At 40.8% G+C, this 19,187-nt stretch overlaps 1 protein-coding gene across 1 annotated transcript in view; it reads left to right on the top strand.

The window, feature by feature from the left end:
* The window catches only part of LOC131135492 (neuropilin-2-like), a 110,375-nt gene extending 91,781 nt beyond the window's left edge, over positions 1-18,594 (top strand). The window contains exons 17-18 of the mRNA XM_058081458.2: positions 14,451-14,510; positions 15,533-18,594. Of these exons, the coding sequence (XP_057937441.2) occupies positions 14,451-14,510; positions 15,533-15,861 (389 nt within the window). The 3' untranslated portion in view covers positions 15,862-18,594. The remainder of the gene's footprint in view (positions 1-14,450; positions 14,511-15,532) is intronic.
* The last annotated feature ends 593 nt before the right edge of the window (positions 18,595-19,187 follow it).

The raw sequence follows: 19,187 nt of genomic DNA, 5'->3' as shown, positions 1-19,187 counted from the left end.
TCCTTACACTTGCTGTAAACACAAGGATCAAACTCGGTTTGTGTTCACTGTTATTCACAATAATCTATGTCCATGCAATGGCATGGTACCTGATGTTGTGTAGATCCGTGAAGATCAATAGCCACATGTACATGGACCCAAATATTCCGCTTGCATTGGCTTAATTTGCTGAAACGGAAATGTAACCTTTGTATACACCTCATTCTGAAAGAAAAGTGCCAATCCGAATGAATATATAATCAGATTCCCAGGGGTGAAATATTCCTTTCCCCAATCCGATTGAGGTATCTTGTACCTGCTCAAACGGAAAGTTGTCAGGGTACGTTCTTCTTCTTCTGTTGTTTATTGGCGGTTGGCAAGCAGCTTTCAGTGTGCTTTGCCGCCATCTTCTGAACAGGAGTGTGGAACAGAATCTAAATCCCTGTAACTTGCTATAAATCAGTTGTTTTAAGTGAAATGTGCCTCTTAGTTATCGATTTAATTGTCATAATGGCCATGTAAATCTCTAATGCTAATCACAAGCGCATATACTGTATGGGGGTTGAAAACCCAGCATTTGTCATTAAGCGATGACGTCGGGTCACAACCAGTTTAGAATCACTGATGCAGCTTCTGTTTGGAAAACATGCTTCATCATGGGAGGCTGAACCACAACCGCATTTAATCATTCCTATCCAAGAAATACTGCGTACTGCTACACAAACTCAGTTTGACACCACAAAAAAAGCTGATTTCTAGCTTTTGGCCTCTGATATCACTGAGAAAAGATTCAGATGTGGTCTTTTTTAAGGCATTCAAACGCTAAACTTGGCGTGAGCAAACAAAACATAAAAACGAAACACCACTAAAGCGGGTATTTGTGTGTGTGTGTGTGTGTGTGTGTGTGTGTGTGCTTTTATGAGAAAAGATCAGAATACTGTCAGCATTCAAAGTTGTGTTCCAGTCCTAAAAATAGTCAAAACAAACAGGAAGAGCTACTATTAAGTGACCCTCTGATGACCTACTCAAGCTCATTAAATGTTTACAGATTACTGTCAGGGTAAACAAGGAGTTGTTATTCACTTTGAGAAAGAAGTCCATAAAGCACGGATTATATAGTGTGTTCTAGTCTGCTTTAGGCCACCATCTTATATTTTCCATGGCCCGATGGGGAAAGATATGCATACAAAAATGGACATGATTAAAAATACTAATGTTAGCTGACATTTACATGCTATATTCATCAAATCCCGATAACCTGAATTCTAAAGTTGGCTTCCTGTTTCATCCTCTGCTACTCTGCAATTTCTTCACCTTTCCCATTTACTTAGCAATATATCCTGATTGCTAAATGAGGCATTTTTCAACATCCTGCCACATAACTCTCACCTTCATTTGTCCAAACCATCAAATCATAGTCAATAATTTGCATTCTGTGAACCTAGCTAAATGCATGGCATGTGTATTTGCGTGTTTGGCTGTTTGCATCCACCTTAACGCTTTGATGAAAAGAAGCCCAAGGAAATCATTCACCTACAAGCACCTTGCATAGGATGTAGATTTGGAGTCATTTTACACTGCATCTGCATTTGTTTGCATTAGGTTGCCGCTGTGAATACCAACCAAACATCATCTATAGTAGAATGTTTGCTATCACAGACCGGTGCAAATATTTCAGCTCAGACCTGCAATTACTGACCATTCGCCAAACCAATTGTAAAATAATTTAGCAAGCTCGGTAAATGCAGGTTTTCAGCATACACTGTCAACAGTACAAAATATGTTAGAACAATCTCATACAGTGCAGTGGTACCTCAGTTTTCATAATTAATCCATTGCAAAGGGTCTGTCAAAAATGGAATCTTTCTAGAGGAAATAATAGTAAATGTTCTTTCTACTGGTATAGCACTTTTCCACCTCCAAGGCACTTAAAGCTCTGTTAGTGCATTTACCTACTGATGACGCAACATCAGTATCACTATCTTTCCCAAGGACACTGTGAGAGGATCACAGAGCATCCTTCAGGTTGGGAGACCATTCTACCACCTGAGCCATGCTGCACCTAATGTAAATCCTTTTGAGCAATAAATATTGTGAATCCATGACACACTATAAACCTTGCAGTCCTACCTACACTTGGTGTTCCCAGAGTCACTCGTTAGCTCAGATGAGACGTGAGATGCTTTTTTAAAATTGGAGTTCAACAGCTCCAAGCACTCAAGAAGCTGAAGCGATGCATGGATGCTTTGTTTGTGCACTCGATTCCACGGAACGATATGCTAGCAAACTGACTAGTTTGTTAGACAGGAAGTTAGACAGGTCATACCGTATGAAAACTGTGTTTGTTTGGGTTTTTTGGAAAACAGAGGTACCACTAATAGCAGTAGACATATTTATCATATTTATCTGGAGGATACAAAACTGATACATCAACAGATGTATGAGATTGGGTGATTAAATTGTTAAATTTAATTTCCAGTATGAAAGACTAGCCGGTGCGGCAAACTTGCATATGTGTTTACTTCTGGTTCTTCTGGTATCGACACATGGACGGGTTTTGCTAATGGTCAATCCCAGCTTTTAACCCTTTATGTGGTCTGCATGTCTGCCTCCCACCATTGCTCAACCAACTAGTAACGTGTCCTCCTGCCCCCCAGGGGGTGCCATGTCTGGGATGGAACCTACTGTAGACACAGTGGAAGTGCAGACCATTGCTGCCCACTGGTACTACTTGTTAGCGGGAGGAGGCGCCCTCTTTCTTCTGGTTACTGTAATTGTGGTGGTGATATTGTGCTGCTCTCTGTACCATTGGGGGTCCAAGAAGACCAGCACTAGCCATCATCATTCAGTGATGTACCATAACAACCAACATCTAAATCATCCAAACTGCTTCTACAACCAAAACTCCAGCTGTAATCTGATGCACAACCCCAACCAAAACATCCCTCAACTTGATAGCGGGCCAGGTCTTGAGCCCATGTTGGTCATCAGACAGGATAAGGAAGGTGACTACTGTGATTCCCATTGTTGAAAAGGGGACTGCGTGGGAATCACACAATATGTCAACGCATCAAAGGGCGTCAGGACTTCCTGAAAGTCTCTAGTCAGTGGAGTCGTCACCTAACTATCCCCGATGATTGATGCAACGGACCGATCAGGATGCACCTTCACTTTCACTTCCTGGTTGTCTGGAGACGTTGCACTGATGAGAGAAGAACAATTCCTGAGTTGACTTTCCATGAGCAATTCTGTCATCCAGTGAGACCAGATAACATCCATTTGACGACCCTGGAGCACACTGGAACCAATGGAACACCTTTGTTCCAACAGCAGTTTTGTTTTCTTCTTTTTCTTCAGTGGAATTTAGAACAGTATATGTCTATGTGGTCCACTCTGATCTAGTGTGTGGACCCAGCTTGACACTTAATAACCTATCCTGGGTTCATGCACTACATGAAAACAGACTGTTTTTTTTTTCAAGGAGGAGAATCAGGTGTTTATTTGTCAGCCAGTGGTTGAGAGACAGAAAGAATTAGAGCGGACTTTCCAGCAGGGAGTGATTGACAAGTACACCTTCAACGTCAAGTATGTTGTTCCTTTGATCGGTCACAGTGAAACCTCGGAGCACTTGGGCTATGTCCACACAAACACGACTATTTTTCTTAGATTTAGTCTTTTCTCTTGGTCTTTTCCAAACTGAATTTTATTTGACTGAAAGTCATTTGTGCAAAATTTTTGATTTTGACAGTGTCGGCGTCAGACCTGACTATGTTGTCATTTTTCAGGAGGTCCTCGATTTATGAATGGGTTTTGTGGAATTTTAACTCTTTAAGCACCACAGTTGCAAAATTGCAACAAGCCACTTTGCTGAATTTAACAAGCCATTTCTGCAAATATGATGCCTCATCTAGTTCATACTTTACCCCCAGGAGGTGGCGGACATCTGTCATTTCAATCTGAGCAACATGTGTGGGCGTGTTCTATGTAAAGTTGATAACTTTATAGACTTTGAAGCCCCTTGTGCGTTCACAGTCCACATGCAACATACTTGAGCCGATGCTTTGTTAGACCATGTTCGGGGTTGACGATATTTGGGGGGGATGTGATGGGTTGCTAATGGTGAGAAGGTTAGCGGGAATGTAAATAAAATGCGGCAATAGTGACATACAGCGTACCATCCGCGGGATGCCCCAAATGCACTGCTAATAGACAGACATAACCTGAGAATATGATGACAATAAGATAAGTTATCTTGATAATAATAGCAGTAATGATGGCGGTGCTGGCAGCAGTGGTGTTCAAGATCCCACTGTAAATGGCGTTGATGATGGCTGGGTTTGCTTAAGAGATAAGGAAGAGGATCACAAGTCGATCAGACATTTTGGTACCATGGAGACAGGGATCTGAACAATTCTGAGCCTGATGACATTATTATATTAGATGAGTATATTTACTCCCATCAATAACTTTGGGTCATACTGATAATTTTTCTCATTTGCAGTATGCCTTTATCGCTAACCATTTTCAAGCTACAACCTTTTGAAATAGTAATATCAAAACTGATAACAATGCTGGCACCTAAAAGTTTAAGTTGAGTTTTTGTCTTAAATTGGAATTATACATGAAGGACATACAATCGACCTTGATGAAAAGATTGAATACAATCAAATAACAATAAAACTTGCACTAGCACTGCAAGGGGCTTTACCAAGGGGCGAGAGAAAGGGTTTTTGGCAGGAGAAAGTCTCAGTCATGAGACTGCTAGTTATCACTGGCCATTTCTTAAATGCAGATCCTTACACATGTGCACTGTGTCTTCCCTCAGTGGGCACAATGTATTTTTCCACCTGCGTATTATTCTGCTGTGTGCACTAGCTGGTTCTCATTTTCTTTTTGTACAGCATTAAGGATTTAACAGGAGTGCACCGTAACCAAAGAAAACATCATAAAGCGAGGACTGCCCGTTTTTATTTTTTGTTTGTTACATTGTTTTCAAGTGGGTTATTCATCCAAGCTATCATACTGTAGAAGGTTTCCCTTTTTTTCAACTTCTTGTGTCTTTTGGCTTTCTGATGTCTAACATGTCATCAGGGTTTACGGCGCTACCTGTTGCATGCATTTGAACGCCTCCAAATATGTTTGGTGTCGATTTTTTTGATATCTTTTTGATGTACAGTCATCCCTTGCCACATTGCGGTTCAAATTTTGCGACTTCACTCTATTAATTGTATGAATGGCACTGTTTACTACTTGAATACGGCCTATTCTTAGCCCACAAATATTCATATTGAAGCAAATGTTTTGTATTTTTTGCCTAAATTAAGCATTGTCACGTTTTAAAATGTCTAAATGTACAAAAATACAAGTGCAAGGAATTAAGAAAATGCACCGCATTCAAATTGTAAATGTTATTCTAACTCGTCACTCGTATCAGTAATTGTTTGGGGAGACCAGCACCAGACTTGATTGCTGGACGAACGGACAGGTTTACTGCAGGTTTAAATTATCTCACAATAGGCATAGTAATAAAAATCATAATAACAACACAGACTACAGTTGTGGCTATAATCCAGCTAAAATCCACACTTCCGGAACACATTTATTGCAAGGCATTAGCACATAAGTCTTATTTACATCTCAAATGGCTCATTTTCTCTGATTATGTGTACTATACTGCTTAATGTCGATGTGAAGGTTATTATGTGGGTTCCATTTAATCTCTAGAGGGCTCTCGTGATGTTAAAAACTCTATTCAGAACACCATAAACAGGATTTCATAACTGCAAAAAGATTCAATTTTTAAGGAAGGAATACTCCTTTGCAGAAATTCGGGTCTGCAATAAACGAGGGATTACTGTCTAAGAATTATTTTAGAATTTTTTTAAACAAAAGTGGACATGTGGACTTAGTCTACAACAGACAAAGCATGCATGAACACATTACAGCACATGAAGAAACAGGATATGCATTTGATGATCAAAGTCCAACCTCTTGATGACTGAAAAGTTGTTTGCCTGAATCCTATGGATACGTGAAGCCTGTGTCTGCATCTTTGTATGTTCTTCACACATTTTGACTGAAATATCCAGCTGTTAATATCTGTGGGTGTATGGTTGGTTGATTTATTGACTGATTGTAAAATATGGTGCAACTGAGCTTTCATTCATCAAACGAGACCAAGCATTCATTGTGTTACCTCTGAACTCATGAAGCCTTTAATTGAAGGGTTTCACATCTTATGCATATTTGAAGCCTTTGTAGGTATTAATTATTGCTGATTTTCTCCAGCACTTTTGGCTTTTGCTTCATTGGTATTTTTGTATACCTACTTAAGGCGGGGATTTGGTCCCGGTGTTCTTCATAATTTGGGAATCTTTGACGGAATACTACTGATTTTGGGTCGCTCTGGTTCATATACTATATATACTGTCACCACAGCTTTTTAATAATACACCGGTACCTCGGTTTTTGTACATCCCAGTTTTTGCAGGATTCGGTTTTTGATGAAAATTATTCGTTGTAATGTATTAGTTGTTTTTATTAGTCCCTTTTCCCATCATTCTGCAGAATTGAATGCACAACGAATCCCAAATGTAGTTGACTCAGTCTTGTTGTGTTATTAACACAATGTGTGAGTCCAAATGTATTGGTTGTGTTCCCTGTTACCGTGCTCTTAACTTCTACCCAGAAATCATTCCATCTCCATTGCCGCTCTCAAAGAAAGAATAGTCACACTTCTACTTTGCATTTGACTACTACCAGTGGAACCTCGGTTAGTGTGTTTTATGGCAAAATAACACACATTTCCTGTCGACTGCATGAATTCTGTGTGTTCACTGTGTGCTGTTAATGTCGTGTTATCACAAAACATCCTTGTTAGCAGCCCATTGACAAGCTAATGAAATGGAAACCAGAACCACAAGTCAGCTCTGTTGCCTGTCTATGATATGATAGTACATATATATATATATATATGTGTGTGTGTGTGTGTGTGTGTGTGTGTATAGTATGGCTGCAGTCAAACTGGTAAAAGTTACGTCATTTGTCATTGATATGTATTTTGCATTATTTTCCACATGTAAAACTATAATGTTGTCTGCACAATGTGTTTTTGTGTTAATATATATATATATATATATATATATATATATATAATACAGTGAAGAAAATAAGTATTTGAACACCCTGCTATTTTGCTATTTCTCCCACTTAGAAATCATGGAGGGGTCTGAAATTTTCATCGTAGGTGCATGTCCACTGTGAGAGAGATAAACTAAAAAGAAAAATCCAGAAATCACAATGCATGATTTTTTAACAATTTATTTGTGTGATACAGCTGCAAATAAGTATTTGAACACCTGTGTATCATCTAGAATTCTGACCCTGAAAGACCTGTTAGTCTGCCCATTAGAAGTCCACCTGCACTCCATGTATCATCCTGAATCAGATGCACCTGTTTGAGGTCGTTAGCTGCATAAAGACACCTGTCCACCCCATACAATCAGTAAGACTTTAACTTGTAACATGGCGAAGACCAAAGAGCTGTCCAAAGACACCAGAGACAAAATTGTACACCTCCACAAGGCTGGAAAGGGCTACGGAGCAATTACCAAGCAGCTTGGTGAAAAAAGGTCCACTGTTGGAGCTATCATTAGAAAATGGAAGAAGCTAAACATGACGGTCAATCTCAATCGGAGTGGAGCCCCATGCAAGATATCACCTCGTGGGGTCTCAATGATTCTAAGAAAGGTGAGGAATCAGCCCAGAACTACACGACAGGACTTGGTCAATGACCTGAAAAGAGCTGGGACCACCGTTTCCAAGGTTACTGTAGGTAATACACTAAGACGTCATGATGTGAAATCATGCATGGCACGAAAGGTTCCCCTGCTTAAACCAGCACATGTCAAGGCCCGTCTTAAGTTTGCATATGACCATTTGGATGATACAGAGGAGTCATGGGAGAAAGTTTTATGGTCAGATGAGACCAAAATAGAACTTTTTGGTCATAATTCCAATAAGCGTGTTTGGAGGAAGAAGAATGAAGAGTACAATCCGAAGAACACCATCCCTACTGTGAAGCATGGGGGTGGTAGCATCATGCTTTGGGGGTGTTTTTCTGCACATGGGACAGGACGAGTGCACTGCATTAAAGAGAGGATGACTGGGGCCGTGTATTGTGAGATTTTGGGGAACAACCTCCTTCCCTCTGTCAGAGCATTGAAGATGGGTCGTGGCTGGGTCTTCCAACACGACAACGACCCGAAGCACACAGCCAGGAAAACCAAGGAGTGGCTCCGTAAGAAGCATATCAAGGTTCTAGCATGGCCCAGCCAGTCTCCAGACCTGAACCCAATCGAAAGTCTTTGGAGGGAGCTCAAACTCCGTGTTTCTCAGCGACAGCCCAGAAACCTGACTGATCTAGAGAAGATCTGTGTGGAGGAGTGGGCCAAGATCCCTCCTGCAGTGTGTGCAAACCTGGTGAAAAACTACAGGAAACGTTTGACCTCTGTAATAGCAAACAAAGGCTACTGTACCAAATATTAACATTCATTTTCTCAGGTGTTCAAATACTTATTTGCAGCTGTATCACACAAATAAATTGTTAAAAAATCATGCATTGTGATTTCTGGATTTTTCTTTTTAGTTTATCTCTCTCACAGTGGACATGCACCTACGATGAAAATTTCAGACCCCTCCATGATTTCTAAGTGGGAGAAATAGCAAAATAGCAGGGTGTTCAAATACTTATTTTCTTCACTGTATATAGTGTAATTTAGTTGAACTAGAAATAGATTGAAATAGATTAATACAAAAACCGAGGTGCCACTGTACTAAATTTATTGTCTGTGATGTGAAAAACACTGTTCAAAACCGTGAGTATTTTAATTGTTTTAAAGTTGCGCAATGCTACAATGTTTTGTATCTATACAGTCTTAAATAGTTTTCCTGATGTTTATCCTTTATTGACTTTAAAGGGGAACTGCACTTTTTTTGTAATTCTGCCCAATATTCACAATCCTCATGTACACATATTTTTTTCCCATTTCTGTGCATTTTAGCGTGAGAAAACAAGTTAATATGAGTTAGTTAACAACAGACGTCATGGGCTATATCTACTTGGACGATAAAGCTCTCACAAACAAAAAAATGCACAGAGTATCGAAAAAAGTGTTCCATTTACAAGAATGACTTGGTTGTTAACCAAGCTACAGCGATATTGTTATTGTTGCAGCTAACATGAAAAACTATTTTATCTGGCAAACTAACACGACGCGTCGTCTCAGCGGGAAGAGTGGATACCGAGCTCTCAATTTCACTACAAACACTCAATAAGAAGCTGGTTTTCCGTCAGCATTTTTTACCCAAGGACTAGAGCACACGCCTTGTGCTGGAAGACACAGCCATCCTAAGGAGAGTGTACATCGTAAGTGTTGTTGCTGTGTCTATGCTGCTGTTGTTGACCAAACTAGCATAAGTATGTGTATCAATGCGCCTCGAAAATAAGTTTGGGTAGTGGTTTAAATCCTCAAAATACGGCAAGATACTGCAACAATGACATGTTAACATCAGTGTACGTGTTAATGCATGATCACAGCATGGATATCAAACCATGCTACATTGTTAGAGGTCTTCATAGTCAAAAGGTGATCCCAATGACGTGCAGTGTTAGCTCGCTATATTGACTCCTTTTCTCGTCTTTTAAGGCACAGAACAGGTGAAGGAAATAAAGGTGTTCATGTTTCACATAAGGATTGTGAATGACGTGCAGAAGTGCAGAAGTGCAGTTCCCCTTTAAATCTGGGAGTGACAAGTAAAAAGTAAAAAGTTGTTCATTTACTTATCTATTTTTGAACACCAAAATTGAATGTAACTTGTAATCGTTGTTTTCTTTCTGTAGCAAAAGCTGCTCAGCACCTTGTGCTGAGTGTTCTTACACATGGTTATGTTTATGCTCAAATCCCTTGGCCTTTTCATTAAACCCTCCTTGTTCTCATTCCACTCATTCCCCTCTGCTGCAAATCCTTCCTGTATAAAACACAGGAGAAAATATGAGAAACAAAATCTCTTGTCGGCAGAGGGCCCATTTAGAGTGATACATTTTCCGCCGAAGAACCCAGAGATGGAGGTAGATGAAAGACGAAATCCAAAGTTAGATTTCACCCCCTCTTTTTCTTGGATAGAAAACTAAACTGGGAGGCAGTTTGGGGGTTTAACTAAAGGACGGGAAGAGAGGAGGCCAGATTGGCCGATACAATAAAATAAACTTTGGCCAGGCTGCACACATCTCAGCTGCAGCATCTCACAAACAGATCTTTGTGTGCATGGAAATTCAATGAAATGTCTTGCATTAAATCTTTACTTGACACAATGTTGCATACTGTGGGTTCAGGTTTTGGTTTCAGGTTTAGCTTATAAAAACGCTGCTTTGTGCTTGGCCCAACATGCATTTTAGTTACTTGGAATGTCTGCCGTGTTAGCCTGCATCCGTTCAAATTGCTCCATCGATCTGTAGATGATTTACAGATAATACAGCCCTTTAGCACTGCGCTGCCATAACCCGATCAATGCAGGTCTAAAATTCAAATAGAGGAATGATATATGGAGTGTATTTATGTTGCCTTAGCTATGCAGCTTTTGCTTTCCTGGGCTCAACTTTTTTGCAACGTTTAGCAAATGTGCTGCCATTTTTCAACGCGTTTAAATCAATCTTCTCTTTCCCCAATCACAGCCTACTCCGGAGCCCTTTAATATTTCTAATTTGTTAATGGAGCTGATTGCATTTACTGTATGTAAAAAAAACTGCAGTAAGCAATTCTGTCTCTTCTAATATTATCACTTTAATGCATGATGCCAAACGGCCATTTATAGTCGAATAAAACTTCTCTCCTTATTCTATTATTCTGTTTTACTAATTGGAGCTGCAGGGCCTTTTCACCTCCTTTTGCACCGCTGTGTTGAGTGCACTCAGGATGGTAGCCTGAGGGCTTAGAACCACCATCATTAGTGAGCATCCAAGATCGCCCACAGAACACCTTGACTTTTCACGCTTTGTCGTGCCTTCAGCCATGATGAGATGCAGTAAAACTTGCTATATGCATACTGTGCACTATGCATACTGTACCATCGCACATTCAGAGCTCTAATTGTCTGATACGGGTTGTATAGAGTCCATCACTCGATCCTCTCCAAAACCGATTGTCCATATGATATGTTGGCAGTGTGTCGCCATGCATGACTTTTGGAATGTGAACATTATTAGATTCCATAGCTGGTACCATATTTCTTTTTTTATTGGAGGTTCCGCATTGGTGTCTCAGTCCTTCGGGTCATGAAGACCCGCAAAGGTTGCATCAAGACTCTTCTTCAGTTCACATTTTTTAGGTATAGAGTCCCACTGTTTAGGTGCCCAGTGGCCACTCTTTCATTTCATTGGGATGAGCAATTTGCCAAGGATGGTTCACCTTCAGCTCAGGATTTTAAATGTGGACTCTGCCTATATATGTCTCTGGTGGGGGTGGGCACGATAGGGTTGATCGTTTTAGTTGTTCCTGAGCCTAGTGGCTACGCTTCCCGTGGAATGGGACAGTCTTTGGGGGAGAGATGTCAGGACGTAGTTGTAAGCAGGCAAAACCTGCAAAGATTGAAGAGCCAACTGGACCCTTCTTGTTGGCTGAAGACGTTTCACCTTTAATCCGAAAGGCCTCTTTACTTCTACATTTTTAAGAGTGGATTCTACCTGTATATGTCCCTGCTGGGTGTGTCCCCTGAGGCCGGCCACACTAGAGTTGGTGTTTTGGTGGTTGTTGTTTTGGCTGGTGGCAAAACAGCTTGTTAGTGCCCACTCTCACTGGGCATTGTTGAAAGAAGACGAAATCTGCAAAGGTTGAATCCAGGCAATTGCACAATTGGACTCCCGTTTGTTGAGGAGGTTTCACTTTTAATCCAAAAGGCTTCTTCACTTCTACATTTTTAATTGTAGAGTATTGCTATTTGTCCCTGCTGGGTGTGTCCCCTGGGGCCATTCACAATGGGGCGGTTGTTTTTTTGTTGTTCACTGGCATGGCTCCCTAAACCTTTATGGTGGCAAAACAGCTTGTTAGTGGCCACTCTTCCCGTGGAATGAAACAATCTTTGGGAGAGCAAGCAGGTGAATGGAAACAACTGAATTAGTGTTTATTGAAGAGGTTTAAACTTTAACCCACAAGGCTCTGATGGGTGTGTCCCGTGGAGATGGCCACACCAGGGTTGATGTTTTCTTGTTGTTCCCCTGTGTGGCGACCACTCTTCCCGTAGAATGAGACAATTGTTGGGGGGTGGGGGTGTCAGATGTGGAAAGCAAGGTACTTCTGTTTGAATCGAGCCAACTGATCTTTTCTTGCTTGTTGAAGGTGTTTCACCTTTAATCCAAAAGGCTTCTTCAGTTCCGCATTGGTAAGTGTGGCGTCTCACTTTGTATGTCTCTGGTTGGGACGGCCACAATAGGGGTGTTGTTTTTGTTGTCTCTTTCATGGCCACTCTACCTGTGGAATGCGATATCAGGACATTGTTGTAAGCAGACAAAATGTGATGTGCCAACCTCCTCTGTTTTTTAAGCATCGGGAGTCAGTTTCTTAAGTAATGTCAATATTTGCCTTGATAGCTTTTATTTTTATATGCAAAAGAAAGGGACATTATTCTATTATTTCCTCTTCCTGCTTTGAGAATGTAAGCTCTGTCCAACAAACGTTTGTTTGTTGTCAGCTAACAATAGCAATTTGACAAAATTTAGCTGCTAGTGTTAGCTATTATTGAATATACAGCTTATTGTAACAACAACCTGAATGGAATTTGTTCATCGCATCTCTGAGTCTGTGTGGGCTACGGATTTCAGTGAGTATTTAGAATTGGGACACCTTTTAGTCCAATTGGTAACATATGCTACCCGGCAGTGGTGCTCCTATATACGTATAATATTCTTCAAGGAAAACTGCACTTTCCTTGGAAGTTTGCCCATCATCCGCAGTCCTTATGTAAGACAAGAACACACACATCTTTCTCTATTACCACCTACAAAGCTCGCTATTAAAACGGCTCTTAAAACCTTAAACAAGGTTTTATGGTTTTATATACATGCTGTGCCATGTAGTAACAGGTACATTCATGACAACATGTAATACTTGGTAATACTTACAGTATTTTGCATGTTAAGCATTACCGGCACTTCCTGCCTGGGTGCATTGATTTCACATAGCTTTTCACACACAGCAGTGGAGGCCACTCCAATATGTAGTAGTTTTAGGCACTGTGAGCCCGTAAGCACGGGCGAGTGTGCGGTGAAGCTGATCACTAGCCAGCGAGTAACTAGCTGGTGTGATGTGGCAAGGTGTCGATATGTCAGTGAAGTAGTTCTTCAGTATTCAATGTTAATAACAAGCACATTATGCACATCATATTATATGTGTTGTTGGCGTTTTTGTAGACATTAATGGTTTTATTTCATTTAAACATGCATCAGATTACAATTGAGTGCATCACATAATCAGTTCACAGTTCCACATGTCCAAAAGGAGTAGGAAGAAGCAAAGCTTATTAAATCCTACCCCTCCATCTGGTACTTTTACAATCAGTAACTGTTCATGTCTCACATAAAGATGGACGATGGACACAATTCCAAAAAAAAAGTGTAGTTTTCCTTTAAGCCAGCGACTTAGAGCCCCTTCAGCATCTTTTGTTTTTATTTTCACTCATAGGCACTGAAACACAATCAAATAAAAACCTCACTAAATTCAGCAGATGGCCTGTAAGTTGCTTCCTTAATTTACCAATTTACATTTAAAACTATATAAAGATAGCTGATTTCTGATAACTGATAACTTTTTCTGTCAGCTCTAGGAAAAAGTACTTTTTGGTGCGTCAATCAGACTTTTTATTTGGATCGTGACACACACTTGCGTGACGTCTGTAACTATTTATAGAAACTTTAATATGGATTCACCACATTTAATATGGCCTTATAGAAATAATATGACCTTATCTTACTGTGCATGGGAGGATGGAAATGAAGCTCTGCTTGATTTTATGTTAATTGTATATTTCTCATAACTACTGAATTGCTTTTTCACCTGTAGTTATCTTTTGAATGACTTGCCAGTGAATGATTATCAGATGCACATATATTACACGTCATTTCTTTTGTTCTTGGAGGTGTGCTATGATTTTGCTGAAAGAAAATGAAATTGAAGCAGAAGCACCTCAGCCTGCCTCACAAAATGCTTGTTGTGTTTCATGCCCTTGGAAATAAAAGAACAACATATTGTCTATGTGAAGCCAATAAAAGTCCTATTTTTCTATGAATGTTGTTTTTCCATTCTTTCCTACGACTGGCTGTGTTCATTTGTGGTAAAAATAACAAATGGCTTATCTAATAAGTGTATATCATTGCTAGATGAGTGAGATTCATACGATGGCTTTCTCTCGTGTTTATGCAGATCCAAGGCCAGTAGATTTCGGCAAAGAACGTGACTTCAACAAGCCCTCTCTGAACGAAGGTGAGCTTTTAAACCCTGCTGCTCTCCACTGGAGGCTATACAAGATGTTTTGAGTCAAACCCAGAGAGCGGAGCGCGCCGACACTTGCCTACGGCTCTGCTTTGACTCCTCAAGAAGACAAAAAAACGGCAGTGTGACAGTGACTGACAGTCCATGTGCGAGTGTGACAGAGCACAGCAAGTGTGTGTTTCCTGACAGGCAGCTCCATTCTCTAGCCCAATACCCACTCACATCCACTGTGGGTATCATATTGTCCTGCATGCTTGCAGCCTGAAAGCTGTTTTCTTTTACAAACTTATTTATATGTGCTCCAATTTGGAATTCCCTGACACAAAATCACAATGCAAGGCAGCACGCTGGACGAGTGGTTAGCATGCAGGCCGCACAGCGAGGAGTCCCGTGTTCAATTCCACCCTCGGCTATCTCTGAGTGGAGTTTGCATGTTCTTCCCAGTGCATGCGTGGGTTTTCTCCGGGTACTCCAGTTTCCTCCCACATTCCAAAAACATGCTAGGTTAATTAGCCACTCCAAATTATCCATAGGTATGAATGTGAGTGTGAATGGTTGTTTGTCTATATGTGCCCTGGGGTTGGCTGGCCACCAGACAGCTGGGATAGGCTCCAGCATGCACGCGACCTTTGTGAGGATAAGCGGTATAGAAAATGGATGAAGGGATTTTGTCTTTAGATTTGCTAATGTAGAGGCGATGGGATACTGATACTATTAAGCTTTGCTTCCTCCTACTCCTTTTCAGGCATGTGTCAAATAAAATGAAAATAAATTAAAACCATTACCATTTCCCTTGGTATCAGCGCTACTGATATTTAGATCAATCCGCCAACCCCAACTGAGTGTGGGCAATACCGCCCTACAACCTGCAACCACAATAATAAATCCATTCCTCGCCTATGACTTATTTGATGACAGTGTCAATTCAAACTGGATTGTTGTACTTGACACAAGTGAGTGTATAAAGTGCCACGTCCGCAATGGTTTTCAGAAGTTTCCTCATTTTCTTCCAGAGTATTTATTTCCCGGGTGGCCCTCCTCCTTCTCCACCCCAGCCTCAGCAGACGTGGACCCCCCCTCTGTCACCCTGGTGTCAGAGAAGGACAAGGACAGTGTCTGGCTGTACACCCTGGACCCCATCCTGCTCACCATCATCGTCATGAGCTCTCTGGGCGTCCTGCTGGGTGCCATTTGCGCCGGACTGCTGCTCTACTGCACGTGCTCCTACAGCGGCCTCTCGTCACGCTCCTCCACCACGCTGGAGAACTACAACTTCGAGCTCTATGACGGCATCAAGCATAAAGTGAAGATAAACCAGCAGAAGTGCTGCTCAGAGGCCTGAGGAGAAGGACTACACGGCGGGGGAAAATTGATGCCATGTTCCCCCCCACCACCCCCCGACTGAGAAACATGACAAAGAAGCACTATCTGTTGTTCAATGCCCAGCAGCGCTTACCCTTGCTTGGAATTGTGAGCGCTCTTTGTGTACCAGTAGGAACTCTGACTCCCAAATCTCCTCCGCCTGTAGGAGAGCGCCTGCTTGCTTCTAAACGCCTGACATTGATTGACAGGCGCTTCATTGAACGTTTAGAGCTGGAATGGTGGTGTGATCCCGCGAATGATCACTCTGCGTCGGGACATTTTGGTACCAAATGAGGAGACAAACGTTTGAAAGTGGACAAACGAGAGCGCATGTTGAAACGGAAGCTGTGGGTACTGAAATTGCCACATATCAAGCCAATGCCTTTCTCCTAAAGATCAACTCCCAAATGGAAAGCAGGATGAAAAAGGACATTTTCTTTCTTTCTTTTCAGTTTTCAGTATGAGTTCTGTGCGTTCTTAGCTTGCCATGCGTGTTTTTTCCCGGCCCTCGTGTGCGTGTTATGAAACCAGTGGCATAGAAGAGTAACGGTGGCTGTTTTTCTTCAGTTCTTTTAGACGTTTGAGAAGGTTAGGAAGAGACAGCTTCAGTTTGTAGAACGTTCTTAGACTTTATTTAGCATTGTGTTGGGATTTTGGCACATCAGAGAATCTGAGGTAAATCTAAATCATGGTGTTATGGAGTTGTGCTTTAGATTCTATAGTTTGTCCATACACTATAGATATATATATATATATGAATATATATATGGATCATTTTGTTTTTAGACTGTATGATGCCCAACTGATGACACTGTGTGAACTAAATGTCGATGATGGTTTTATTGCAACCTATGGATTGCCAAAGAGCTGTGTCAGTGCACGAGGGGACATCTGCCGCCCTCAGTCAAGGAACGGAGGAGAATGGAATCTCTCTCGGACACACAATCGAGCCTTAAGCTAACCACAGAATACGCTGTATCGGAGGACAGCCATTGAGGAGGGCCAGTGCCAGATGAACGTGACGGACAGACGTAGAGTAGATGTCATGCTTACTTCATACTTCATAGGAGCCTCGTGAAGAAACCTGGTCGTATATGCACATCATACCTATACAGTGGATCCCCGCACAATAGTAAAACATTCATATTCAATTAGAAATACGTATGAGACAGTAAGGTCAAATGTACATATATATGTAAAAGCCTATGGCATACACGTACAGGAATCGCATCATGCAGGTAGTATAGATTATGTCCGATAGCTAGGATGACTCAGTGGCCTGCAGAGCATCAAACCCCCGCACCGCCTCAAGTGGCGCTTTAAATGGTCTCACCCTGGGACTCAAAAACCTTTTTGCTATTTATGCCAAACAAAGCAACTACATCTGCCTGTGTCGTCTTTTTAAAGTCAAATACACGTAACAATATGCATAGTGCATTTTTAGAAGAATTGAATCCAATTCAAAAATGAATAATTAAAAATTGAACAAATAATGCATAGATTATCATGAATGATCAAAATTGCACTAAATAAGACCACAACATCAGATATTTCACTTACAACTGTGCAATGAAGGTATACCATTGGAAAAGACACCTAAAATATTGCTTAATTTTACTTTGTAAAGTCAAACATTGCTTGTATTTTATTATTGTATCATATTTGAATCTAATTTGAGAGTCACTACTTTGGAGAACATAGTTGTCACGCTAGCCTGATGACCAGGCTTCATCTGTTTTAACATTCATTCATATATTTGATGACGTGTGAGGCATATTTAGGGCAAATGTTGAATTCGGAGGACAAAGTTGAACTAGCAGAAAAGACCGTTTGCTGGTAGGCTCGGAATGTAACCTCAACAACAAGCGGGGCTCTGCTGTATATGCTGATGTTGTATCCATCTTTTAATGATGTCGCTGTTCATCGTGAAATTTGTTCTCATAATGCATTAGCATGTGAAAACAGCAATGCGCAAAATATTATCAGAGCATACTGTTTCTCATTTGAATGTGGCTAAAAATAAAAACAATATCATCATGTTGCTTTATGAGAACAGCAAGAAGGGATTTTGTCAGTCATTTACCTTGAATGCTAAACATGCAATTTGACGAAGGCAAACGGGGTTTCTGTGCATGTTAACATATCCAATAATATGCTGGTGGCGAGGACACGCACACACAGAAGGCTAGAAAAAATGAAAGCGACGGTGAGGATGTCAGCTCCGCCACAGAAAATGAGGACGAAGTCAGGATTGTTCCTATGGGAAGGTTATTACTTATTAGGAACCTAAAGTGTCTCTCCTGTCTTTGGTGTCATGTTCAACAATACCAACAACATACATGGGCAAGGGAGAGAGAAATGAACCATCCAACTGTGTTTATTGGACTGTTTTCCAAGTGCCTTGGAGCTTACATTATCTCTCTTTCTCGCTCTGTGTACACACACACATCCAACAATGCATTTACAAAACGTTCAAGCACTAATAATGATTGAAGGTGTATATTTGGAGACATCCTGCTCCATAACATTTGCATTTCTGGGATGTCAGTATTCCTCAGTATACCTCCTCAGTCCCAATGGGCATACACACACACACACACACACACACACACATACACGGCACTGGCCAGATAACGCAAACTGTTGTTTGTAGAATTTGTACAGAGAAATGTCTTTTTTTTAATGTTATTATTATTTAATAAAGGTGAAATAACTGGTGATAAGACTGCTGATTATGTGTTTTTACTGTTTAGTTACGAACTAAACATTTAGACGCTTTTCAAAACTGTCCCTGTCCCTGTCCAGGACATTTTTATGGTTTTGAGTGATTTTTGAAGACACACATTCTGTGTGTCTTTGTGTTCTTGGCTATATAGACATGGTATATACCAAAAGAACAATCTCTCATCAGGAAAAACCTTTACCTTTTTCCATTCTTTAGCAGTAGAACATAGGTAGGTTTCAGGAAATTACAAAATCTCAATAAATGGCTTTTTCATGCATAACTTTCACTTTGACACAAATTTAGCCATGTATATTTAGCCATATATAAACAACTATGCCACCACATTAAAATGGTTGCTTTGCATGAATATAACAATTTATTTACGCACATAACACTATGAACTATTTACATTTTTCATATTTGGAACTCAACTGTGTATGTGCACGCCTTTGCCTGCGTTAAAAGTTCCCTTCATTGTGTAACGTCCTGCATGCTTCATGGCCTTCCCACTTCCTGGTTGCCGTGCAGCATGTATTTCTATGGTAGAGATCCATGCTGCGTTCTTATCAAATGCATTGATC

Source organism: Doryrhamphus excisus, linkage group LG12 (genome assembly GCF_037039965.1).
Source record: "Doryrhamphus excisus strain RoL-2023G ecotype Guam linkage group LG12, RoL_Dexc_Guam_v1.1, whole genome shotgun sequence".
Lineage (NCBI taxonomy): Eukaryota > Metazoa > Chordata > Actinopteri > Syngnathiformes > Syngnathidae > Doryrhamphus > Doryrhamphus excisus.
Note: the sequence above shows the minus strand (reverse complement) of the source record. Positions and strands in the feature narration are given on the sequence as shown.